Here is a 26,567-nt window from a genome sequence, read left to right as displayed (position 1 = left end):
GATCCCATCCCTGTAACATCTTTCAGCTCTGGCAATTATACCAGATGAGATAGAGAAAAGTCATGCCCAAAAGAAAAGAGGCACATTTGCTTCAATATGGCCTTTTTTTGTACTCCTACCACCTCATAATAATATGACCAGTCATTCTCATTTTCAGCTGACATATATCCTACGTCCTCCTCCCTGGCAGGTGGAAGATTGGGAGACTTCCTCTGAGCTTGAATTGGACTTTTACCACCAGGCATTCTGCCAGGCCAGAGGGTAGCAACTATAGCCTGTGGGCACCTGTTTTGGTATAGACTTAACACGCTAGCAGTGGTTTTTACATTTTTAAGTGGATTTAAAAAATGAGAGAATAACATTTTGAGACAGGTGCAAATTGTATGAAATTCAAATTTCAGTGTCCATAAAAAAAGTTTTTTGGAACATTATCACATTCATTTGTTTATGTATGATCTGAGGCTGCTCTTTACTATAATGGCAAAGTTGTGTAGCTGAATGGAGATGCTAAGCCACCCAAGACCTAAAATATTTATTGTCTGGCTTTTTACAGAAAAAGTTCGCAGATCCCTATGCTAAGTACCAGGACATACCTTCAAGAGGCACAGTAGCAGCAATTGGATAACTGTCCTTCTTCTCATCAAAAAACTAAACACAGTAGGATGGTGTGAGGTCATCTATACCAAGGCTTTCATTTCACCCTTCTCTCCATTTCCTAGTTGGAAGATGAAAAACTGAAGTTCCAAGATTAGCAGGAGTTTCCTAAGGTTACAGTGATTTATTGGTAGCATAGAGACTAAAACTTAGGTCTCCCTATTCTAAGTCAGATGCCCTTGCCTATTAATGCTCCTTGAGTCCTAATATTTACTGTACTAAGTGGGAAAAGATCTTGGACCAGGAATGTACTTTGTTACCTGTCACCATATGGTAACATGAAGACTTTGGACTTAAGAACTCTACCATTCCTTTCAGCCTTGATGTTCTCTGCTTTTAAAGGAGATAATGCTGACTCTATAGCAACAACAACGAAAACATCAAGCTGAATTCCAGCTCCTCCTGCTTACTGGCCAGCTGTCTTCAGACAACTTTTGGCTTTGGTTTCATTCGCAAAATGAGTATAATAGTAACATCTATGTCATTAAATCAATACGATAGTAACTATGATAGGGCTCAATAAACAAGGGAAAAACAAGGGACCGAAGGGAGAAGGGATTAGAGAGGCAAAGAAAGAGGGTGGAGAGAAGAAATGGAAAAGAGAAGTAGATGGGGAGAAGGAGGGGAAGTCAGAAATGGGAAAAGAAGGGGAGGAGGATTGGAAATAAGTAAAAAAAAAAAAGTGGATGAGATGGGGGAAAAGATGAAAAGAGGCCGAAAATAGTGTGGTGGTAGCCAGATAAGGCTGTGCCACCATCCTCTCCTCCTGTCTGTATCCCTTCCTGGCACTCTGCCCTCAAGAACTTAATTTCACTCTTGTAGTCTCTCTCTTCAAGCCAGTACTATCTCACTTAAACTTCTACCTGGATGATAAATTGAACACCCTGGCCTCTCAATTCTAATAACAGGGTGTGTATCTGCTTCAGTCTTCCACTCCCATGGGCTCATCCCAGATATCAGCAGCAGCAGAAACTCACAACCTCTGATACTTCAGTTCCAAACATCCCACTCAGATCACCAGCTCATGTGCTCAAGTACTCCACTGCCACCACTCTTTGACATCAGTACTTCTAATATCCTCCCTGGCTCCCGTCCACTTCTCCTCTGTTAGCCCTCACATGCCACCATTTGCTTTTCTGCCTGATTTTGATTCTGCGTGTGCTGTGCTGGCGCAGTCGCTCAGTTGTATCCAACTCTTTACGACCCCATGGACTGTAGCCTGCCAGGCTCCTGGGTCCATGGGGATTCTCCAGGTAAGAATTACTGGAGTGGGTAGCCTATCACTTCTCCAGGGGAACTTCGAGACCCAGGAATTGATCCGGGGTCTCCTGCATTGTAGGCGGATTCTTCACCATCTGAGCTACCAGGGAGGTCCTTGATTCTGCATAAACCATCATAAACATTCTCTTGCAAACATTCCCTTAGTCTTCTCTCTTTCTGTTTTACTTGCCTAGCAAAACCCCAATCCTGGATTAGCCCAACTGTTTGCCTGCCCTTCTCTCTGCCTGTGCCTGAATAGTCTAATGTCTTTAATGATTTTAAATCCATGATCTCAAAAACCAAATGAGCTTTTAATACTTCCCAGAAGTCCTATTGATTAGTTTTCTTTAGAAAAACACATTTTCTACTATCAAAGATGTCTATTTCATACCTTTTCTCTCCTCAGATATCCTAGTCCCTTCCCCTTCCCCTCAGGTAATATTGCCCTTTCATTACAAGAAAAAGAAAGCTATCAGACAGGAACCCTTCCTACCTTCAAAACTTCCAGAACTCTACTCTTCTTGTTATTCCTGTTACAAATGAACATCTTCCTATCTAGGACTTTTAAGTCATCTCAGGTCCTCCAGGTGTCTTAGATGTGTCCAAGTCCTTTGGACTTGCTCATCTGATTTTTCTCCTCAAGGGGTTACCTCTCTTTCTTTCTTTCAAATCATTCCTAACCCCTTAAGCATGAGCTTGAGTATAGCTTTGACCATCAGAACTTTTTGTGATGACAGGGTTGGTATGTATGCTGTTCAATACAATTTCCACTAAACAAACACATGTGATTACTGAGCTGTTAAAATGTTGTTATTACAACTGAAGAACTGAATTTTTAATTATTTTTAATGTAATTAATGTAAATACCCATATGTGGGTAAGGGCTACCATATTAGACAGCATGGCTCCTATCACCCATCCTAAATAAACTTTGTCTTGACCCTTATTTTCTCTATTATTTTCATTTACTCATCTCCTATCCACTCCATTTTCAATCAGGCTTCAAATTAGATATAATGTATGATTTGCTTTGGGCAGAACTCTTTGTAAGTCCCCCTGTTGCCAAATGCAGTTTTATCTGTACTCATTTGTGTTTAACACAGTGTTGACTACTATTCCACCACAATCCCACCCTGAACACTCTCTTTGCTGGAACAATGTATTCTGGTTTTCTTCTTACCTTTCTGGCTCTGCCTTCTTGGGTTCCCCCTCCACTCTCCAACATTTAAAGGTCTATTCACTAAGACTCATTCATTGAACTCTTTTTCTTCTCGAAAATTTTCCCTAATGCAAGGGGCAGGGAAATGGAGTTATAGTTAGAAGGACTTCCCACTGCAATTAGCATATAATTCAAACTCCTTTCCTTAACCAAAGGGCCTGACTGACCCGTCACCAGCCAAACTCTTCCACCTTTCATTCCCTCGCTCGTTTCACATAGCACTGATCTTATGGGCCTTTCAAGTGCTCTCACAGTTTAAAGTCTTAGGGGTTTTGCAAAAACTAGCCTTTTTTCTCTTTGTGGGACACTCTATCTCAGTGTTTGCCTAGCTTTGCTCTTTCCTATCCTTACATCTTGGCTTATATATCATCTCTTCAGAAGTCTGACTACCATAGCCAAATTACATTCATCTCTTGTTATTCCTCCGTTTGGTTCCTTCAAAGCCAATATTGCTATTTGCATTTATTTATTCGTGTTGATTTGTTCAGGTCGGCTGCCTACCCTCTGGAATTTAAACTTGCGAGCAGATATAACGGATCGTGCTCTCCCGTACGCCATGTGCCAGGAGCCAGCACAGGCCCTACACTAGCTGGCTCAACACCTGCGGATAGAACGAATGAATGAGCCCTCAGAGGGGCGGGGAGGACTCGGGCGCGGCCAACGAAAGAGCAGCGGAAGCCCCGCCCCTTCCGTCTGTAGCGCGGACGCCTCGGCAGCCACGGCGACCGGGCCGCGGCGGGCGCCGGCTCGGCCCGCCCCTTCTCCGCGCCCCGCCCCGCGCCAACGCCGGCCCGGCTGCTGTCAGCTCTCTCAGCGTCCAACCCAGCCGCGGTGCATGCTTAGCCGCTGCGGCCGCCGGTTGCTGCACGTCTTAGGCCTTAGCTTTCCGCTGCTGACCGGCCGGCCACTTTTCCTCTTCCCGCATCGCTTAATGAAGCCGCAGGTCGTGTTCGTTCTCGGCGGTCCCGGCGCCGGCAAGGGGACCCAGTGCGCCCGCATCGTTGAGGTGAGGCCCAGGCAGCCGGCAGGCTCCCTGGGCTTGACCGGACACCGGGCTGGCCCGTCCCGCCGCGCGTGGCTGTGCGCGCCACCCCCCACCCCACTCCCGAACCGCGGACTACGAGTCCCGGCGGCCGATGCACAGCGGACTTGGCGGTGGTCGAGGGTCCGCTGGCGCGCTGCATGTCGGGACTGGTAGTCCACGTCCGCCCGCCCCAGGGGCGCCCAGAAAGGAAGGGGATCGCTTGGGGTTGCTTTGTTCCTGCACCCCTCTTCCCTTACATTTTGGGGGCCAAGTCCGTCTCGAGAGTGGGCTGGGAGAGGGATCCCAGGAGGGTAGAAGGTCGGAGTACCACTGGTTGTGGGGCAGGTGGAGGCGGCAGCTGTGTCGATTTGGGTTAGAGGTCGGGGTGTGCCCACAGCTGCCTCAGGAGAGACCGGTTTTTTCAGCCCTCCCCTTCCCACAGGCCCTCTGAACTCTAAACAGGTAACTAAACTGGTCTTTACTCTAGAAAGGAGCCCCGGGTGACAGGGCTTTAGGTGTTCTGGGATCTGCTGATTGCTTTTTCTAAACCCGTCATGGTTAGTGCCCAGCCCGCTTTCGTGAGGTTGGAAAAGCGTGGAGTATGAGATGAAACTTCAACCTCTGGCCCAGCTGCCAACTCACGCCTAGTCTGTGGCCAGGTCACTTCCTCTCTCCGAGTCTCCGTTGTCCCCACTAGAATAGTAGAGGCTGTGCACGCAGATATAAACTCAATATGAAATGCCTCCCAACTCTAAAATGGTGTTATTCTCCCCCTCCCCCACAACGTGTGATAAGGTTACCGGTTCAATTCCGTTAACAATTTTCGAATAGATATGTGGTTAGCTGCAGTGTGGGTGAAAGACTTACTGGAGAATCCGGGGAATGTTTGGGAGAGGAGGAAGACAGGAGATATCTAGAAACAGAAGAGGGGACTAGTCGTGCTGTAAAACACCAGAGAATTCTTGTGAAACTCAGACCAAAAAGATTTTGACCCAGAACTTCTAAAATTATTCCCTCCTCTGTTCTAGGAAATGGCTTTTATTCAATTCGGTTCAGTTGCTCAGTCGTGTCCGTGGACTGCAGCACGCGGGGCTTCCCTATCCATCACCAACTGCCCGAGCTTGCTCAAACTCATGGCTTTTATTAGCTTTGGGATTTTAGTCCTCTCTCAGGTTCATACAACCCACTCCTGTACTATATTTTATTCTCTAAAGAGCATCCAGAAATAGTCGGATGGTAACATAAATATCTTCATTATGTGTTTTATAGCTGTATTGATAATTGTTGATCAGTTGTAGGAATATAAGTGGAACTAAATCAACCAAGAAATAGATAAAAAAATTTTTTCTCCTTATTTTTGTTGGTTCTTTTCACTTTTTAAAAGACATGACAATTTATTTCAAGTTTTTGTTGTATGTATGAAATAACTCACATGTAAATGGCATGATAGGGGAAGGAGAAAAGACTTTATTTTTGTTTGTTTTTGTTTTATTTTTTACTGGAGTATAGTTGATTTACAGTGTTGTGACAGTTTCAGGTGTAGAGCAAAGTGAGTCCGTTTTACATGAAGGACTGATCCTGAAGCTGAAACTCCAATATTTTGGCCACCTGATGTGAAGAACCGACTCACTGGAAAAGATCCTGATGCTGGGAAAGATAGAAGGCAGGAGAAGGGGACGACAGAGGATGAGATGGTTGGATGGCATCACCGACACAATGGTCATGAGTTTGAGGAGGCTCCGGGAGTTGGTGATGGACAGGGAGACCTGGCATGCTGCAGTCCATGGGGTCACAAAGAGTCAGACACGACTGAGCAACTGAACTGATACATATATCCACCTATTTAAAGATTCTTTTCCCATACAGATCATCACAGAGTATTGAGTAGAGTTTCCTATAGTATATAGTATGTCCCTTTTGGTTATCTGTTCTATATACGTTAGTATCTAGCTTAGTTGCTCAGTCCTGTCTGACTCTTTGGGACCCCATGGACCGTAGCCCACCAGGCTCCTCTGTCCATGGGGATTCTCCAGGCAAGAATACTGGAGTGGGTTGCCATGCCCTCCTCCAGGGGATCTTCCCAACCCAGGTCTCCCACATTGCAGGCTGATTCTTTACTGTCTGAGCCACCAGGGAAGCCCAAGAATACTGGAGTGGGTAGCCTATCCCTCCCTTCTCTAGGGAATCTTCCCGAACTAGGAATCGAACCAGGGTCTTCTGCATTGTAAGTGGATTCTTTACCAGCTGAGCTACCAGGGAAGCATTCTATACACAGTAGTGTGTGTGTGTCAATCCTAATATCTCAGTTTATCCCTCCCTCATTCCCTTCCCCATTGGTAAGTTTGTTTTCTGTATCTGTGACTCTCTGTTTTGTACCAAATTTTTTGGATTCCACATGTAAGTGATATCATATGATTCTTGTTTTTCTCTGACTTACTTCACTCAGTATGACAGTTTCTAGATCCATTCATGTTGTGGCAAATGACACTGTTTCCTTCTTTATTATGGTGGATTAATACTGCATTGTATGTATGTATCGCATCTTTTTCATCCATTCCTCTGTCTGTGAATGGTTAGGTTACTTCCATATCCTGGTGATTGTAAATAGTGCTGCAGTAAACGTTGAGGTGCAGGTGTTTCTGAATCATGGTTCTCTCCAGATATGCCCAGGAGTGGGATTGCTGGATCATATGGTAGCTTTATTTTTAGTTTTTTAAGGAGCTTCCATGCTGTTCTCCATAGTGGCTGTACCAGATTACATTTCACCAACAATGAAGGAGGATTCCCTTTTCTCCACACCATCTCCAGCATTTATTGTTTGTAGATTTATTGATGGCCATTCTGACTGGTGTGAGGTGACACCTCATTGTAGCTTTGATTTACGTTTCTCTAACAGTTGGTGATGATGTAGTGATGCCTTTTAGCCATCTGATGTTTTCTTTGGAGAAATGTCTGTTTAGATCTTCTACCCATTTTTTGATTGGAATTTTTGGGGTTTTTTTTTTTTTATATTGAGCTGCATGAGCTATTTGTATACTTAGGAGATTAATCCCTTGTTACTTTGTTTGCAAATATTTTCTTGAATTCTGATGAGCCATTTACTAGAATTAAAACAAATGTAGGTTCAGACCATAACCCTAACTATTCCATTTGCTATCACTTTAGTCCCAGAGAAATTGTTACTTTTAGCTTGGTTCCTCTGTAAAAAGGGAGAAATAATACCTATCTGGTATGGCATTTGTGAATATAAAATGAGATAAAATATCTGGTATAAGTAGATGCAAATAATTTTTTACTTCTATTTTAGAGTTCCTGTTCTTAATTTATGAGATTGGTTATTTTTACTTCAGAGTACACTGTAGTATTACTTTTAAAAATTGGTTTATGATTGATATATTTGAAAGCATTCAAGTATTTTGTTTCTGACTCATAATGTGACTTTTAAGTGTCCACACCCAAGCTAATGATACCCATATTACTCCACTGGATTAAACATTATCTCTACATTCTGTAACTAGTATTTATTCTTTACTCTGATAATGGCTGGCAAGATTTTAAACCTGTTAAGAATTAGAAGATTTCCGTGATGAAATATGTTCTATATTATCCTATTCTTTAAAATTTCAACAATTATATGAACTTAAACTCTTTTAAACTGTTACTTTTTATTCCAAATAGTTTCTAATTTAGTAATTGCTGTCTTCTAGCAGATTAAACAATGGAATGTCTATGGTCAGTCAAGTCAGAGGTTTTTTGTTTTTGATTTTTCTTTTATGAGTCTATTGCATTTTGACTCAATGCTTTATTATACAGGCAAATGTAAGCTGAATCCCAGACAATATAATTTTTGGAACTAATTATTTTTCTGTAGGGAAAAAGTTATATAATAAAGGTTGAAGTCCCCAACTATCATGCCATTGCTAATTCAGCTCACAGGGTACCTGAAATGTGGCTGAAATAGAATTATTCCTTTGGGAAAATTAAATTAATTTCCAACTCAGGCCACCAGAAGTACTTCTTTGGGCCCTGGCCACAGAACCTGAGACTGTCTGGCTCTCTAATGTCCTGGGACTTTGGGATTGTGGTTGTGTCACAGAGGGAAGCTGTTGCTTGTTGTTGTTTTGTTTTTCTGGCTGTGAATTCTAGCTCTGCTTCTTGCTCTCCCAGACCTTGAGGAAGAAAAGGCAAATCTGATACAGTATCTTCTGAAAGTGTTGTGAACTGGGAAGGAAAGATTGAAAGGAGGCTTTGAGGTTAAATTTTGCCCATTTATTTGAACTGATCTTTTTCAGTTTCCGGAGAAGGCAATGGCACCCCACTCCAGTACTCTTGCCTGGAAAATCAGTTTCATTTTATAACTAATTGTTTTAAGTCTGTTTTCTCATCCTCATTTTGTTTATGAAGATTAACCATTTCCTAAATCAGTGCAATCAAGACTCAAGTTCTCAGAGTGGAGTTATTATTATTGTGACTAAAGGGGACAAGAGAGGATGAGATACTTGGATAGCATCACCGACTCAATTGACATGAGTTTGAGCAAACTCTGGAAGATGGTGAAGCACAGGGAAGCCTGGTGTGTGGCAGTCCATGGGGTCACAAAGAGTGGGACATGACTTAAAGACTGAACAACAACAACAACAAAAATCTGATGTTAGGATACCATGTCAGTTTTTAATTTTTTTAATTAAGCTTTGTTTGTATTGTTTTGGCCCAAGAAAAATCATGATGCCATAACCTAAACTTGTCCAAAAACAATAACCACAATTTTGCATCTGTTATCTGAGATGTTTAAATCTACTGTCTTTTAAAGATGGTGAACATTTTGGTTAAATGAACAAATTATGCTAAAGCTTATATTCATGCCAAATTCCTTTTTGAAGCACCCCAACAGCATTTTTATCATCTTCTGTGTTATAATTTCCTCCAGGACCTCTATGAGTAGTTTATATTTTGTATTCTACATGCTGATCAGTTCAGTCACTCAGTCGTGTCTGACTCTTTGCAACCCCATGGACTGCAGCACGCCAGGCCTCCCTGTCCATCACCAACTCCCAGAGTTTACTCAAACTCATGTTCATCGAGTCGGCGATGCCATCCAACCATCTCATCCTCTGTCGTCCACTTCTCCTCCTGCCTTCAATCCTTCTCAGCATCAGGGTCTTTTCCAGTGAGTCAGTTCTTTACATCAGGTGGCCAAAGTATTGGAGCTTCAGCTTCAACATCAGTCCTACCAATGAACGTTCAAGGTTGATTTCCAGGATTGACTGGCTTAATCTCCTTGCTTTCCAGGGGACTCTCAAGAGTCGTTTTCCAAAACCACAGTTCAAAAGCATCAGTTCTTCGGCGCTCAGCTTTCCTTATGGTCCAACGTCTCACCTTTATATGTGACTACTGGAAAAACCATAGCTTTGACTATATGGACTTTTGTTGGGAAAGTAATGTGTCTGCTTTTTAATATGCTGTCTAGGTTTGTCATAGCTTTTCTTCCAGGGAGCAAGTGTCTTTTAATTTAATGGCTACAGTCACCATCTGCAGTGATTTTGGAGCCCAAGAAAATAAAGTCTGACACTGTTTGCATTGTTTCCTGCTGTACTTAGAAAGTTTTGGGTGATGCTGACTTTAAGTATGCATTATAGAAATCAGAAACTCTATTTTATTTATCTTTTTGTCTCTAGTGTTGACCATTGTGCCTGGTACATAATAGGTGCTTATTAAGTGTTCTTTGAATGAACAGTTATATAGCACACCAGTTTGTCTTGAGGATGTAAAAAAATTTAAAACTCAGTCCCCAGGGGGCGCCCAAGTAGCAGTGCTTCCAGTTTCAGGATCCTAAGTGTTTGTTGGAAACCTCTTTCTCTGATTTCTCATGTTAACACTTCAGTTTACTCTCAGTGAGTAAATGGTATAGTTGTAAAAATCTGATGAGCGTTCTAAAATTATCAAACTCCTGATTACAAATCCCCAAAGCAAACTATCACTCATTAAAGAAACTAGGAAGATCCACTGGACAACTAGATTTTAAGTTTGTTTATTTAAAGAAAAGTTTAAATCATCTCTAAAAAGAGAGTCCATAGAATCCTCAACTCTCCCAGATCACTGTCATCTCATTAAAGGTAACTGTATTGTGGAGTTTTTGTTGTCCTTAAGAATTTGGAGGAGGGAGAGTATATTCAGATTATTTACTGTTCTTACCTTTGAAAACTTTATTTTTTTTTCTTTCCACTTTAAGTTACAATTGTAATACATAGTTGTTACAATTGTAATACATAGTTGTTGGTGGCTCTAACCTGAAGTCACCAGTATTAACTGTCTGGCATTAACTCTTTCTCAGTACTTTTACAAATAAAAGTGCGTATGTTTACCTTTTTTTACCTCCAAGTGGGATTATTCTGTTTTTTATGGAATGTACCATGGCTCTCCTCTTAACTCATTTTTATCAGTAGCTACAGAACAGTCCATAATATGGATGTTACCGTAGCATAGTTGTACCATTCCCCCACTATTGCTAGACATTTAGCATACTTTTCAGGAATTATTTTGCTGTTGCAAACAGTGCTTCAGTAAACTTCCTTGTACATATAATATTGCATATGGATGCTTTTATTTTTGCAAGCAAGATTCCTAAAAATAGGATTGCTAAGTCAGAAGATAAATGCATTTTTAATTTTAATTGATAATAGTTTGATTACTTTTCAAAAACATTGTACTTAATTACATTTCTACAGCGGTGTATGATTTTTTTTTTTTACTAGCACTGGATAGTTATCAGTCATTTTAATTTTTGCACATTTGTTAATCTCCTCCTCAGAGTTTTCCTGAATAACTCTTTTTCCCCAAGAAGTCCATTAAGGTGAAAGGCATAATTAGACTTAAAAAAAATTTCCCTGTACTTGTCGTTTATTCAGAAAACAGTCTTTGAGAGCTGGGCACTATGATAGTTGCTAAGGTGAATAAGGCATGGACCCTGCTGTCAAAAGTTTACAATGAGCTGGGACATATGAAAGTTAAACAGTGACTACTACAGGAAAAGAGTGGTAAATCCTATGATGGAAAGAAACCAAATAGACCGTTTAGATAAGGGACATTTAAATTATAGTTCATTTGGTCAGGGAAAGCTTCCTGGCGGGCAGTGAATATGTATGAGCTGACTTTTGAAGGACAGTAGGAAAGAAGCAGCCAGGAGATGTGTTGTACTGGAGAACACTTAAAGCCGAGTTACCCTTGCACAGAGGAGTTGGAGCTTTCAATTCTGAGAAAAGCCTAAGGAGAGTAAACTGATGCAAGTGAGACTGACCCAGAAAACACTTCCTAAATGCAAACTATTTGCTCTGTGTTGGGAAATACTACCCTCTCAGTTCAGTTCAGTTCAGTTGCTCAGTCGTGTCCGACTCTTTGCAACCCCATGAATCGCAGCTCGCCAGGCCTCCGTGTCCATCAACTCCCGGAGTTCACTCAGACTCACGTCCATCGAGTCAGTGATGCCATCCAGCCATCTCATCCTCTGTGGTCCCCTTCTCCTCCTGCCCCCAATCCCTCCCAGCATCAGAGTCTTTTCCAGTGAGTCAACTCTTCGCATGAGGTGGCCAAAGTACTGGAGTTTCAGCTTTAGCATCAGTCCTTCCAAAGAAATCCCAGGGCTGATCTCCTTCAGAATGGACTGGTTGGATCTCCTTGCAGTCCAAGGGACTCTCAAGAGTCTTCTCCAACACCACAGTTCAAAAGCATCAATTCTTCGGCGCTCAGCCTTCTTCACAGTCCAACTCTCACATCCATACATGACCACAGGAAAAACCGTAGCCTTGACTAGACGGACCTTTGTTGGCAAAGTAATGTCTCTGCTTTTGAATATGCTATCTAGGTTGGTCATAACTTTCCTTCCAAGGAGTAAGGGGCTCTTAATTTACAGTGAAGATAGACACATACTTAATATAATTTCATGAGAAAGGATATGAAAGATTTTTGCAAATATTAAAGTTTAACAGATTGTTTTAAAATCGTTCATTGGGAGTTCCCTGGTGACCTAGGGGTTAGGATTCTGCACTTTTCACTGCTGTAGCCTGGGCTCAGTCTCTGGCCAGGGAACTGAGATCCCTCAAGCCATGCAGTGTGGCCAAAAACAAAACAAACGAAAAATTATTTATCTTTTAGTTATGCCTCCCAAACTAGATTGTAATGTCTTCAAGGATAGGGACCCTGTCTTTTGCTGTTGCTCATTCTACTGCATGGTGTTTGAAAAGCCTACTTATTCTTCAGTTCTTAGCATAATACGAAGATTCCCAAACATTCACAGTTCATAGTGTCCTTCGTGTCTCTGTACTTTTTTTTCACAAACAGCTTAGTTCAAAATAAATATATTTATTAAGTAATTATATTTATCTATTAATTAATTATATTTATCCAGTAATTAGATCCAAACAATGCTTAAGTATTTCCTAACAATCTAGTAGCTGTTTAAAGAAAAAGTACATATAAGCTAAAAGAAAAATAAAGCAGCTAAATAAATTTTAGCTAAATAAGCTAAAATAAAGCAGCTTTATTTCATTCTCGATCACTTACTAATATATGCCTGTTAGGCACTGTCCAATTTCTCATACCTTGGAATCAGATTGGCCACTTCCATCCTCATTTCCTTTTCCACTTTAATTTTCATGTGGTACTTAATTTTTATTACAGCAACTGCCCACCAAAAGGTCAGCATCACAAAGATGTGTCTTCAAAAAGAATGTGCATGATCTAAAGTTGAAATTGTGAGCTACCCTGAGCTAATAGTTCACATGATATCTAATAGATGTTCAGTATTGCTCTATTTCCCTTAAAAATGTAAATCCAGGGCACTCTTGTGAATTTGCTGCAGTGCTCCAGGGCACTGTGGCATACAGTTTGGGAACCATGAGCTAAAAATGACTTCCTCAATGAAAATAGCCCTCAATTTTTAGACTAGGTCAGATTTCTCAATTATGGGCTCTATCAGTTGTAATTTTTTTGTCCTTTATGATAGTTACCAGTTTTTAATTATGTTGTCCTTTATAACATATATCAGTTTGCAGGCCACCTTTAACTTTATGATTATTGGATTGTCTCCTCCATTAGACCATAAGCTCCATAAGGGTGAGAGCCTTAAGATTTCTAAATTTACTCTCACATCTTTAGTGTATAGTACAATGTCTGGCATAAGTTGATGCTCAATAAACATTTGTTAAGTAGATTTTGAAGCCAGTCATAAAAGATTTTTGCCATTTTGTGAGTTATTTAAATTTTTGGCTCTTTGGTTTTCTCCTCTGGACATTTGTGATACCAATCTACTCTATAGGGTGATTATGAGGATTAACCAAGAGAATCCACGTAGTAAAATGTCTGGCACAGTGCCTGCTCTGTATTAGTCACTTCTCATAACGTGGGCATCTCTCTCCTTTCCTATTCTGTGCTTGCCTATCCATAGTCAATGAAGGAAGTGTCTTGAGCAATGTAAGTAGCTACACTTTGGTTGGCATTCTTGTTGTTAGACTGAAGAAAAATGGATTTGAAAGGACATGAACAAATGTCAAACTGTCACACTAGTGTATTGTCTACTAGGCAGTATGTAGAGTTCAGACTCGAGAGTTAGACTGTCTAGTGTGTGAGATCTTAGCAAAGGTTTAGTTTCTGTGCCTCAATTTCCTCACTTGTAAAATGGGAATATTAATAATATATACTATCTACTTCAGAATGGTTTGTGAGGAGTATATGAGCTAATGTACATATAGTACTTAGAGCAGTGCCTGGTACATGGTAAGTCCTTTATAAATATGTTTATTATCATCATCATCATTTTACTTTTCCTGTGTTAGTTTTGCCTACTCTTCTGCCACCCCTACTTCCTCAACCTTCTTTTGAGTTGCTTAAGATTTTTTTCCCTCGTGATTTATTCCTTCCTACTTTGGAAGCTCTACAGTCTCTTTTTAGTGGTTACACTAGAAATTTTAAGCACACATATTATTTAACTTGAGTCTAATATTAATATTTTTACTTTTCTCTAAACAGTGTACCTTAGGACACTTGACTCTATTTTCTATCTTATTCTGTTTTCTCTTTTTTTTAGGATTTTGACTTTTTTTTTTTAATCCCTACAAATGACCTGTTAATGTTTTCTACAAATGTTTGTTTGGAATAATATGCATGCTGCTGCTGCTGCTGCTAAGTCACTTCAATCGTGTCTGATTCTGTGCAACCCCATAAACGGCAGCCCACCAGGCTCCCCCGTCCCTGGGATTCTCCAGGCAAGAACACTGGAGTGGGTTGCCATGTCCTTCTCCAATGCATGAAAGTGAAAAGTGAAAGTGAAGTCACTCAGTCATGTCCGACTCTTCGAGACCCCATGGACTGCAGCCTACCAGGCTCCTCCGTCCATGGGATTTTCCAGGCAAGAGTACTGGAGTGGGGTGCCATCGCCTTCTCCGGGAATAATATGCATAATTATAATAATAATAAATTGTTATAATAAAAATACATACCACTTTATTAACCATTTATTTTTGCACCTCAGACCTTCTCACTGAGATCATTTTCTTTCTTGAAGTATATCCTTTAGAAGTTTCTTTAATCAGTATAGGCTTGTAGTTAGGACATTTTGCTGTTTTCTCTGCTGGTAGGTTCTCTTTTCCTAGGTCAAGCACCAAGGGTATCATGGTTCAGAGGTCCTGACTTTATGTGGAACTCATTGATCCGAACTCCAGTCCTACTTAGGCCTCAGTCTTTGTCTCTTCTCCCTTCTTTGTGGCCTATTAAATCCTAGGCTCCAGCCACTTGTGATTTGGGGATGGGGACATCCCCAGGGCAGCCACAAATCCAGCACTCTCTCATTCGTCTGGACTTGTGCTTTCTTATTTATATGAAGTTGAATTAGTCTTTTTTGGCCAGCTCGGTCATGCTTTGAAAGGTAATAATAAATTATATGTTAATAACTACATGAGTGTGCTGTGCTCGGAGGGATTTTGAATGAATATTCTGGCCCCATCAAAATTAGACACCTCTACCTAAGTCTGCCCTAGCTCAGAACACCTCTTTAGTTCTGGTTCTTCCTCGTATCCTTACTCCCACTGAAATCTACTTCATTTACATCCTTCGAGTTAATGTTTTTAGTGACGGTAGTCAATTAAAACACCACATTCTAGTTAAGATGCTAATAGGAGAGAACTGCAATCTGAAAGCTCTCCGAAAGTCACAAAGGAGTACAGTATTTTTTTTTTTAGGATTATAGTATTTGTAACAGTGTCCTTCTGAATTGAAATTCAGAGCATTTCAGAGAAACCTCTCTTGTAGTGAGACTTTTAGACCAGATAAGGGAAAAAGGGTGGAAGCAGGAGTTATTGTCCAGTCTCTAGGTCATGTCCTACGCTTTGCAACCCCATGGACTGCAGCACCAGGCTTCCCTGTCCTTTGCTATCTCCCTGAGTTTGCTCAAACTCACGTCCATTGAGTCAGTGACGTCATCCAGCCATCTCATCCTCTGTCACCCCCTTCTCCTCTTGCCCTCAGTCTTTCCCAGCATCAGGGTCTTTGCCAGTGAGTTGGCCCTTCGCATCAGGTGGCCAAAGTATTAGAGCTTCAGCTTTGGCATCAGTCCCTCCAATGAAAATGCAGGGTCGATTTCCTTTATGATTTACTGATTTGATCTTCTTGCAGTCCAACAGACTCTCAAGAGTCTTCTCCAGCACCGCAGTTCAAAAGCATCATTTCTTCAGTGTTCAGCCTTCCTCATTTCTTCAGCGTTCAGCCTTCCTTATGGTCCAACTCCTACATCCTTACATGACTACTGGAAAAACCATAGCAGGGGGCAGGGGATAACTGTCTTATTCTTTATGTCATCACACTGACTCTTCTTAGCTTTAAAGCTAGTACTTTTAGCCCAGTTACCATATGAAAATGTATTGACTCTAACATTTCAGTGAAATTAAGAACATATTTACAGACTAAACATGCGATAAGAGCGTTTAGAATTTAATAGGGAACAGGTGTGACTGGACATACTGTTTGCTGACAGTTTGCTGCTGCTTGTTGAACTTTGGTAAAGGAAGAAGCCCCAGTTACTATGTTCCATTCTCAGAAACTTTGAGGGACTGGGTCCCCCCAAAATACAGGGTTCCATGCTTGGTTTCCATCAGCCATCTCCAGAAGACCAGTAAGTTGGTTCTATTCATCATTAGGGTGTATTCTGTACCAACAAGCAATTAAATATGCTCAGTTTGGGACTTCACAAAAAGACTCCTTCCTTGCTCACTTTTTGTTTGGAACTTCCATGATGTATCAGTCGGTGTTTGTCACTGGAAAGTTCTGTGTATTTACTTTGGCCTATAGGACTTACCTTTATAATCAAGTATAGTTCAGGTAGATCTTGATCATAACATGAATTTTTTCCTCTTGGTGTCTACTGGGAGTAAAGAGACAGCCCAGTTATTATGTAATTGGGAATTGACTTGATGGCTAATTTAGTTTTTTATTTTTAAAATAATTTTCATTTATTTATTTTTGGCTATTCAGGGCCTTCACTGCTTTGCATGTACTTTCTCAAGTTGTGGTGAGCTGGGACTACTCTTTGTTGCAGAGCACAGGCTCTAGTCATAGATTTCAGTAATTGCAGCCCCCAGGCTCTAGAGCTCAATAGTTGTGGCACACAGGCTCAGTTGCTCCAAAGCATGTGATATCTTCCTGGACCAGGGATCCAACCCATGTCCCCTGCCTTAGTAGGCAGGTTCTTATCCACTGTGTTACTAGGGAAGTCCTAATTTAGGTTTTTAAATTGGAAATTTTTATTTGCTACTTATTGAATGATTATTGGATGAGGCAAGTGGAAATGGTGTCAAGAGTGGGAAAAGGCAAGAATGAAGCAAATGAAGCAAGGATGGTCAGAGTCTGGCTGAGTGGTGGGTCAGATATGCCTAACTCTGTGTGTGGATAAAGTTCCTGATCTCATCTCCCTGCTAGGATACAACAAAATGATAAAGTCCGTCAACTTGAAGTCTCCCTTTTAGTTTCCACTAGCAGATTCTGCGGAGAAGGCAATGGCAACCCACTCCCGCACTCTTGCCTGGAAAATCCCATGGGCGGAGGAGCCTGGTAGGCTGCAGTCCATGGAGTCTTGAAGAGTCGGACAGAACTGAGCGACTTAACTTTCACTTTTCACTTTCACACATTGGAGAAGGACATGGCAAGCCACTCCAGTGTTCTTGCCTGGAGAATCCCAGGGACGGTGGAGCCTGGTGGGCTGCCATCTCTGGGGCTTCACAGAGTCGGACACGACTGAAGCGACTTAGCAGCAGCAGCAGCAGATTCTGACATGCAAAGGCCACAGTAGCTTGATGGCAAGATTCTGTCTCCTTGTCTGTCACCTAGGAATTACCTCAGAGGTCCACTGTGGAGTAATAGTCACTGAAAGTCACAAGACCTGGGTTCAAGTGCCAGTTTCCGCTAATTAGCAAGTCAGCTTATCTCAGTTTCCCCTTTTGTAAAATGAGGAGTTTGAAAGTAGATAGTCTGGACAGCCCTAAAACAGATCTGTATACCCAGACTTCAATGTTAGATAGTAATCCTGTAATCCTGTGTAGTCACATTCAGGAGGTATATTATTCAGTCACTATGAATAGGTATATATTCTTTGCCATTGTATGCTATATGAATGGGAGCACCAAGGAATTGTACTTAATAAATTCCCACTGAATTTCATATTTACATAGAACTTCAGAGTGGTAACAAAGTATGTATAAAGGCGGGAAAAGGAATAGCTTTTTGAAATGGAACAATTGTGTATGTATGAATTTTTTTAATTAAAAATATTTAAGAAATGGGATGTTGAGCCAACTTTCTTACAATATAGTATAGTATTAGAAAGAATGTAGACTTTGAAATCAGATGTTGGCTCAAATCTCAGTCTGCCATTTATGGCCATATTGCTTAACTTTTCTGATTCTGTGTCTTCATTTGTAAAGTGATGATAATAATGCCAGCTTCACTGGGTTGTTATAAAGATGAAATGCCATAATGCATCTACTGTGTTCAGCACAGTACATGGCCCTCAGTAAAATGTGTAAAGAGTAACATTATTTTAGAAAAGGTCTATGGTAAAGAGCTCAAAGAGTAATTTAGATTAAAGTAGTTTAAGGAAGCATTGTATTCCCATTGTTTACTATGGCATAAGGAAATGATTACCCACACTAGTCAGTTTACAGATTTTTAAAAACTCAAGGTGGTATTTTAGAGTCTACCAAATGTGAAAGGTCTTTCTACTTAGAGAAAATATTTGGAGTTAGCTTAGATTTAAAAATCCTAGAATGGGCAACTAGATTTAGGGAAAAGCTTATAGTATAAAGTATACTATAAAGCTTATAGTATAAATGCTCTTTATATTCAAAATAGGTTACTTGATGCCAAATGGAGCGAATGACCTAATGATTGGGTGTCATAAGCTAAACCTGTATATATACCTTAACTGTCCTCTTATTAACGATGCAAGTGCTTTTACTTTTGGTTACTTTTTAATTATACAAATAGTACACATACGTTATAGAAAAATTAGAAAATACAGATGAGTAAAACAACAGTGTAAAAATCACCAGTAATCTTACCACCCAGAAAAGACCACCATTAATGAATATTTTGGGACATATATTTCCAGAGATTTTTTTTTTTTAGTAGGCTCATACTCTGGAAACCTGCTTTTTACTTATAATATCACAAGCATATTATCATGTTAGTAAATGTACTTTTACCACATAATCTATATGATGATATCATATTCTATAGATTACATACATTAATTAGTTGGCTCTTTGTTTTAGACATTTTGTTTCTGATTTTTCAGAAATCATATTCTGTGTTTTTAAAAAAATAACTTGGAAATATAATTTACATACCACACAACTCATCCACTTAAAGTGTACAATTCAAAGGCTTTGCTATGTTATTATGTTACTAATTTTTTTTAAATTGTGATAAAATATATCAAGGGTTTCCCTGATGGCTCAGATGGTAAAGAATCTGCCTGAAATGCAGAAGACCTGGGTTCAGTCTCTGGGTTGGGAAGATTGGCCTGGAGGAGGGCATGGCAACCCACTCCAGTATCCGTGCCTGGAGAATCCCCATGGACAGTGGAGCCTGGCTGGGCTATAGTCTATGGGTTCGCAAAGAGTCAGACACAACTGAGCGACTAAGCACACACACAAAATATATCATGAAATTTGCTATTTCAACCACTTTAAGTATGTAATTCAGTGGTATAAATTGCATTTATAATGTTGTGCAACCATCACCACGATTTCTAAGACTTTCTCTTCACACCAAAGACTCTACCTTTAGGCAATAATTTCCCATTTCGTCCCTTCCCCCAGCCACTAGTACCTTCTAGTCTAATTTTTCCTCTGAATTTGCCTGTTTTCGGTACATTGTGTGAGTAGAATCATACAGTATTTGTTCCCCCCTGTTTTGTTTTTTTTTTTTCACAGCTTATTTCACTTAACATAATGTTTTTAAGTTTCATCCATTCCTTTTTATGGCTGTATGATGGTTCACTGTATATGTATATTACGTGTTGTTTATCCATTCATCTGTCGTTGGATGAGCACTTGCACCTTTGCACTATTTGGAGTCGTGCTGCAGTGAACACTGACATGCAAGCATCTGTTTCAGTCGTTTGGTTATATAGCTAGGAGTGGAATTGTTGGATCATATAATTCTGTTTAACTTGTTTGAGGAACTGCCAAACTACTTTCCCCAGCAGCTGTGCCATTTTTCCTTCCTACCAATGATGTGTGGTTTCTTTATCTTCACCAACACTTATCATTTTATGTTTGTTTGATTGATTGTCACCACTCCAGTAGGTGTACAGTGGTGTCTTATTGTGGTTTTGACTTGCATTTCCCTAATGCCTTAATGCTGTGAGCATCTTTCATGACTCACATGGCCTTTTTTTTTTTAAATAGCCATTTGAAATGAAATTTCTGCAGTGACCACATAGGGAGAGGAAATTCACATGAATAAATTGCTTGAATCAAGGCATAAGGAAAATAAATAAATAGCCATCCTAATGGGTGTGACTTGGTATCTCATTATGGTTTTGATTTGCATTTCCCTGATGACTGATGATGTTGAGCAACTTTCCCATACTTATTGGCCATTTCCGTATCTTCTTTGCAGAAATGTCTGTTTGGATCATTTGTCCTTTTTCTTCCCTGCAGAATATTGCATTTTAAAAAACTGTCTTTTGTAACTTTTAAAGCTGGGTTGTTTTTATTACTAAATTGTAAAGTTTTTAAAATATATTTTTGGTATAAGTCCCTTATCCAGATATATTATTTGTAAATGTTTTTTTCTATCCTTTGGGTCATATTTTCATTTTCGTGGTAGTGCCCTTGAAAGCACATAAATTTTAACTTTGATGAAGTCTGATATCTTGCACTTTAGAACATACAGTATGCTTTCTATTGCCTATGGAGCAGAGATTAAAGGATTGATAGTGAGGCCAAAACTGTAAAAGAGGTATAATTGGTGAGTGTCTGTATTGTGCCTGAGACTGAGAGTTGAGGGTGGAAGAGAGAGGGGATAGTGTAGGTGGAAAGGAAGAGTGGGAGTAATAGATTGGTCTTACTTCCTTGACTGATTCCAGGGCATAATTGGGTCTAACCTCAGTTGGTAAAGAATCTGCCTGCAATGCCAGAGACCCCTGCATTCAATTCCTGGATTAGGAAGATCCACTGGAGAAGGGATAGGCTACCCACTCCAGTATTCTTGGGCTTCCCTTGTGGCTCAGCTGCAGAAGAATCCGCCTGCATTGTGGGAGACCTGGGTTCCATCCCTGGGTTGGGAAGATGCTCTGGAGAAGGGAAAGGCAGGCTATGGTTCATGGGCCATAAGAGTCGGACACAACTTAGCGACTAAACCACTACCCACTCCAGTGTTCTGGCCTGAGAATTCCATGGACTGTATAGTCCATGGGGTCTCAAAGAGTCGGGCACAACTGAGCAACTTTCACCAAGTCAGACTAGAGAGGTGGGAGAGGTTGTCCATTTTTCAGAATGATTTCCAGCATTCTTCCTGTTGTGTAGTTACAGCAGGGAAGACAGTTTTCCATAAAAATTACCCATAAACTTATCACTTATTAGGACATTTCCTGCATGTGAGAAAGTCAGATTCTCATCAAGAAACAAGAATCCCTTATATTCTGGTCTACATTATATAAATGGGTATAGTTGTCTGTTTAGTTCAGTTCAGTCGCTCAGTCGTGTCCGACTCTTTGCGACCCCATGAACTGCAGCATGCCAAGCCTCCCTGTCCATCACCAACTCCTGGAGTTTATTCAAACTCATGTCCATCAAGGCGGTGATGCCATCCAGCCATCTCATCCTCTGTCGTCCCCTTCTCCCCCTGCCCCCAATCCCTCTGAGCATCAGAGTCTTTTCTAGTAAGTCAACTCTTCGCATGAGGTGGCCAAAGTACTGGAGTTTCAGCTTTAGCATCACTCCTTCCAAAGAACACCCAGGGCTGATCTCCTTTAGAATGGACTGGTTGGATCTACTTGCAGTCCAAGGGACTCTCAAGAGTCTTCTCGAACACCACAGTTCAAAAGCATCAATTCTTTGGCACTCAGCTTTCTTCACAGTCCAACTCTCACATCCATACATGACCACAGGAAAAACCGTAGCCTTGACTAGACGGACCTTTGTTGGCAAAGTAATGTCTCTGCTTTTTAATATGCTATCTAGGTTGGTCGTAACTGTCCTTCCAAGGAGCAAGAGTCTTTTAATTTGTCTGTAGTCAATGTTAAATCCCAGGCCGGGCTAGAATTTGATAGCTGTACCATCAAAAATATGTATTCGTAGACTGACTGTAATTTTCGATTAAGAAAAATGTAATCATAAAGGTAAATTTTATACCAAAGTTTTTTAAAAAACATGTACTACTTTTTAAAAAATATTGATTTTCTTCACACCTCCTATTAGCACAGGTTGATGAACTAAAAATGAAGATGATTCTTTGTTGTCTAAGCTAGATTAATTTTCTCTTTCTTAAAAAAAAAAAAGAAAAAACAGTTGAGAGAGGCTGGCACAGTAAAGTTCTGAAAATGCTCCAAGGGGTCATTTTGGAGACTAGAAGTAGTGTGGTTACATTGTCTGCCATGGCGGTGTCATTTCCAGAACATCCTGCTTATAATTTTGAACTCAAGTGCCTAGTGTATGGCTTCACTGAAATATGTTTCCTTTTAAAATTCTGCTGCTGTGCCTTTTGGATCCTCTCAACTCAGTGTGTCTCTAAATTTCCATCTGTTTCTAGGCTATAAAACTGGACTGTTTTCTGTCTCCTTCTATAACTCTTGACTTCATGCCCATGCAGTGTGTTTCTGTGTTGCTGTATTATACTTTGTTTCTCCTTTGTTTGAGGAATGAATCACTTTCCAGGGAAATTTTTATCCAAACATTTGAATTGATTTTTGCTGCTATTCTCAACAGTGATTTAGTTTTAAATTCTAAATAAGTTTGTGATTGTGCAGGTACTGTTTTTCTTTTTTCATGGAATTGGATAACTTTTTATGTAGAAATATTTATTCCTAATGTTAGGCTATTTATTTTGCTGTTCTCTTAGGATCTGGTATTAATAAAACACTTAAACCATCAGTCTTACTTTGTGATATTTGCCATTTAGAGACATGTAGATAGAATATAACCTTTTTTAAATTAAAAAACTTTAAAGTTTATATGTATACATGTACTTTGAGATTCAAACAATTTGAAAGTACATAAAGTAAAAACTGAAAGTTCTCTAATTAACCTTAGCTTCCTCTCCTTATGTAATCACCTATCAGCATTTTTATGTGTGGCTTTCTGGTCCTTTTTTGATATATTTATACACAGATAAAAATGCATGCACAAGTACTGCCTTTTGTTCCATGCCATGCATTTCTTTCCTTAACAGTATATCTTGGATAGCTTTCCATATCAGCACATGTAGATAGCTCTACTCCATTCATAATATATACAATACTCTATTTAACTATTCATGTATTTGTAGGCATTTAGATTTTCTGTTTATAAATGATGCTAACATCAACTGTCATGTACATGTGTCTTTATGCACATGCACAACTGTTTCAGTAGCATAACTCCTAGAAATGGCATCACTGAGCCAAAGGGTATACAGACTTAAATTTTGTTAGACTCTACCGAATTGCCCTCCAAAACTGCTTAGGCAGTTTATACTCCCACAAACTGTCAAGGTGCTGGGTTCTCCCCCACCCCTGGTCCTTGGCATAGCCAGATACATCTTTTTATTTTAACCAATCTGACGTGTGAAAAATGAAATTACTTTGCTTTAATTTGCTTTTTCGTGATTACCGGTAAGGTTGAGCATCTGTTCTCTCCTTTTCTCTGAATTGTTTGTTCTTATCCTTTGCCCACTTTTGTATTGAGCATTTTTCTTTGTTAGTAGGACGTCTTTATATACAGTGTATATTACCCTATCACCTTTATATGGTGAAAATATTTCCCCCCAGTTTGTTGCTTGTCATTTGGTTATATCTATGTTGTCTTTCTTTGTTCAGAAGTTTTTATTATTTATATGGTCAAACATGCTGTTTTGATTCTTATTTTGGAGTGTCTTTCTCACAATCTTATTTCCCCCTGGTACTATCCTGTGATTGGGTTTTGTTGTTGTTTTGTTTTGCTTGTATTGGGTTGTTTTAGAACTTTAATTTACCTGAAATTTAGTTTTGCATATGATGTGCAAGAATCTAATTTTTTTTTCAGATGGTAGCCAGTTGCATAGTATCATTTATTAAGTAGTTCATCTTTTCTCTGTTGATCTTTAGATAATAACTATCATTTATTGAATTCCCATTTATACTTAGGTCTGTTTTTGGACTCTGTTGAGTTTCATTGTTATGTTTGTCTATTTTAACCAGTATCATACTGTTTTATTTATTTATTTTAAATTCATGTCCATTTAAAATTAAAAAAAATTTTTTCATACTGTTTTAATTACTATAGCTTTATAATATTTTATGTCACCTGGTAGGACAAGTTTACATTTGTGTTTGTTAATATTTTAGAGTTTGGTCATGATCTCACATTTACCTCTTCTGTTAAACTTGAGAATCAACTCATCAAGTTTCATTAAAAAATAAATAATCCCAGTTGAATTTTGATTGAGGTTGCTATCAATTTATAGATTGATTTGTGGAAAATTTATATATTTACTGTATTTAATCTTTCTATCCATTATCTATGCCTTCTTTTTATGATACTGATTTTAAGTGTTTCTAGTTTCTCCATATAATTCTTACATATTAGTATCCCTAAATTTAAGTTTTTAGTACTATTTAGTACCATGTAGGATTTTTTAAACTGAGGTAAGTTGACTTGAATAGGATCTTTTAAAATGTACATTTTCTAATTAGCCATCGCTAGTTGATTGGAAGGCTATTGACCTGTTTGTTTATAAGAAGAAAGTAAACAAGATAAACACATTGTTATAGGTTCTCCTAAATTTTTTAGTGTACTTAAATACATCTATGATGCCAGTTTTTGGAGCCTGTGTGTTTGAGGATATTTGCATAGTGAATTGGATTCATGTATCATACTTTCCTTATTCTGTAGTTACTCTTTGACTTTGCACCTTTATTGGTATGTAATTTGTAGTTTAGCCACTGGTTATCCTGGAGTTTGCTCCAAGAATAGCCTATACAAATTACTATAACTCTTCCCTGATCTGAGTACTCTCATGGTAGGTCTTGAATCTAGTAGTGTAGACCACATTTTTAGGAGTGTGTTCTTCAGGAGAGGCTTCTGATTTTAACAGCTGACAATAATGTTTGGCTGTGGCTGATTGTGTAGTACAGTATAGGTATGATTTCTGGTAGTATAGATATTATTTCTATTTTAGAAATGAAGAAACTGAGATCTAAGAAAGGTTAAATAAATTTCCTGAATTCTAGGCTCTTAGACCACCTGCAACAATATTTGTGTTGTGCTGATGTAAGTGTGTTGTTTGTAGGCTCTGCAGTGACTTTAAGAATTGATCATTTAGTTACTAAGATAAGTGTTTAAGATTAATAAGACCTCTGTGCCTATCCATTAATGTTGGAAATTTTCAAAATATTACCCCTAATCTCCTGGAACCACTGGAGTTTCTGGGCCTCATCTTCCTTCATCTTCGACTGTTTTCCATCCCTTTTTGATATAGGGACTGTGGATTAATTCCGAATGGCTGAAATGACTTAAAAGAAATAAAAATACTGGAAATGACCAACTAAAATGAAATTTGAATGTGAAAATTCCAATTCACAGTTGCTGTAGGGGCCGTTTGGTATGTAAATCAGATGCTAAAGTCCTCAGTGTTCTGAGAAGCCGCCTGCAAAATGTTAGAGGAATATTGAGGCCTACACAAATGAAAGAACAGTCTGTTTCATAGCTTCTAAATCAACCATTCTTTAAGTTTTATTTATTGTTCTGTTAGATTGGTGCAAAATAATTGTGGTTTTTGCATTTTTGAAGTTTGCTATTTGATATTGAAATACATTCTTAAATGTGGTTATGTTATACATCATTTAAATGCATATTTCTTTGCTAATGACTTATTACTTGTTTAATATTTATTTTAGACTAGGGAAATGATGTTAAACAAAAAGCAAATTTGAATGATTTTCTTATTTGAGTTCAAAATGGGTCGTAAAGCAGCGAAGACAACTCACAACATCAACAACGCATTTGGCGCAGGAACTGATAACGAACATATAGTACAGTGGTGGTTCAAGAAGTTTTACAAAGAGACGAGAGCCTTGAAGATGAGAAGCACAGTGGCTGGCCATCAAAAGTTGACAGCGACCAATTGAGAGCCATCATTGAAGCTGATCCTCTTAAAACTACGCAAGAAATTACTGAAGAACTCAATGTCGACCATTCTACAGTCATTTGGTATTTGAAACAGATTGGAAAGGTGAAAAAACTTGGTAAGTGGGTGCCTCATGAGCTGACTGCAAGTCAAAAAAATCATCATTTTGAAGTGTTCTTTGAAGTCTTCTTTTACTCTGTGCAGCAACAATGAACCATTTCTCAATCGGGTTGTGCTGTGCAATGAAAAGTGGATTTTATACAACAACCAGCAATGACCAGCTCAGTGGTTGGACTGGCAAGCAGCTCCAAAGCACTTCTCACAGCCAAACTTGCACCAAAAAAAGGTCATAGTCACTGTTTGATGGTCTGCTGCCTGACTGATCTACTACAGGTTTCTGAATCCTGGCAAAGCCATTATACATGAGAAGTAAGCTCAGCAAATCGATGAGATGCACCGAAAACTGCAGTGCCTGCAGCTGGCATTAGTCAACAGATAGGGCCCAGTTCTTCTCCACAACAGTGCCTGAGTGCACATCGCACAGCCAACGCTTCAGAAGTT

General features: G+C 39.5%; 1 protein-coding gene and 1 long non-coding RNA gene across 2 annotated transcripts in view; both read left to right on the top strand.

Annotated features, from left to right (window-relative positions):
* Positions 1 to 3,849: 3,849 nt before the first annotated feature.
* The window catches only part of CMPK1 (cytidine/uridine monophosphate kinase 1), a 36,385-nt gene continuing 13,667 nt past the window's right edge, over positions 3,850 to 26,567 (top strand). The window contains exon 1 of the mRNA XM_055585966.1: positions 3,850 to 4,139. Within this exon, the coding sequence (XP_055441941.1) occupies positions 3,969 to 4,139 (171 nt within the window). The 5' untranslated portion in view covers positions 3,850 to 3,968. The remainder of the gene's footprint in view (positions 4,140 to 26,567) is intronic.
* LOC129655488 (uncharacterized) lies at positions 4,255 to 10,295 on the top strand. Its single transcript, XR_008716025.1, has 3 exons — positions 4,255 to 4,619; positions 5,689 to 5,706; positions 9,447 to 10,295. It is a non-coding gene; the product is annotated as an uncharacterized LOC129655488 (long non-coding RNA).

This window comes from Bubalus kerabau, chromosome 6, assembly GCF_029407905.1.
Source record: "Bubalus kerabau isolate K-KA32 ecotype Philippines breed swamp buffalo chromosome 6, PCC_UOA_SB_1v2, whole genome shotgun sequence".
NCBI classification, from domain to species: domain Eukaryota; kingdom Metazoa; phylum Chordata; class Mammalia; order Artiodactyla; family Bovidae; genus Bubalus; species Bubalus kerabau.
Note: the sequence above shows the minus strand (reverse complement) of the source record. Positions and strands in the feature narration are given on the sequence as shown.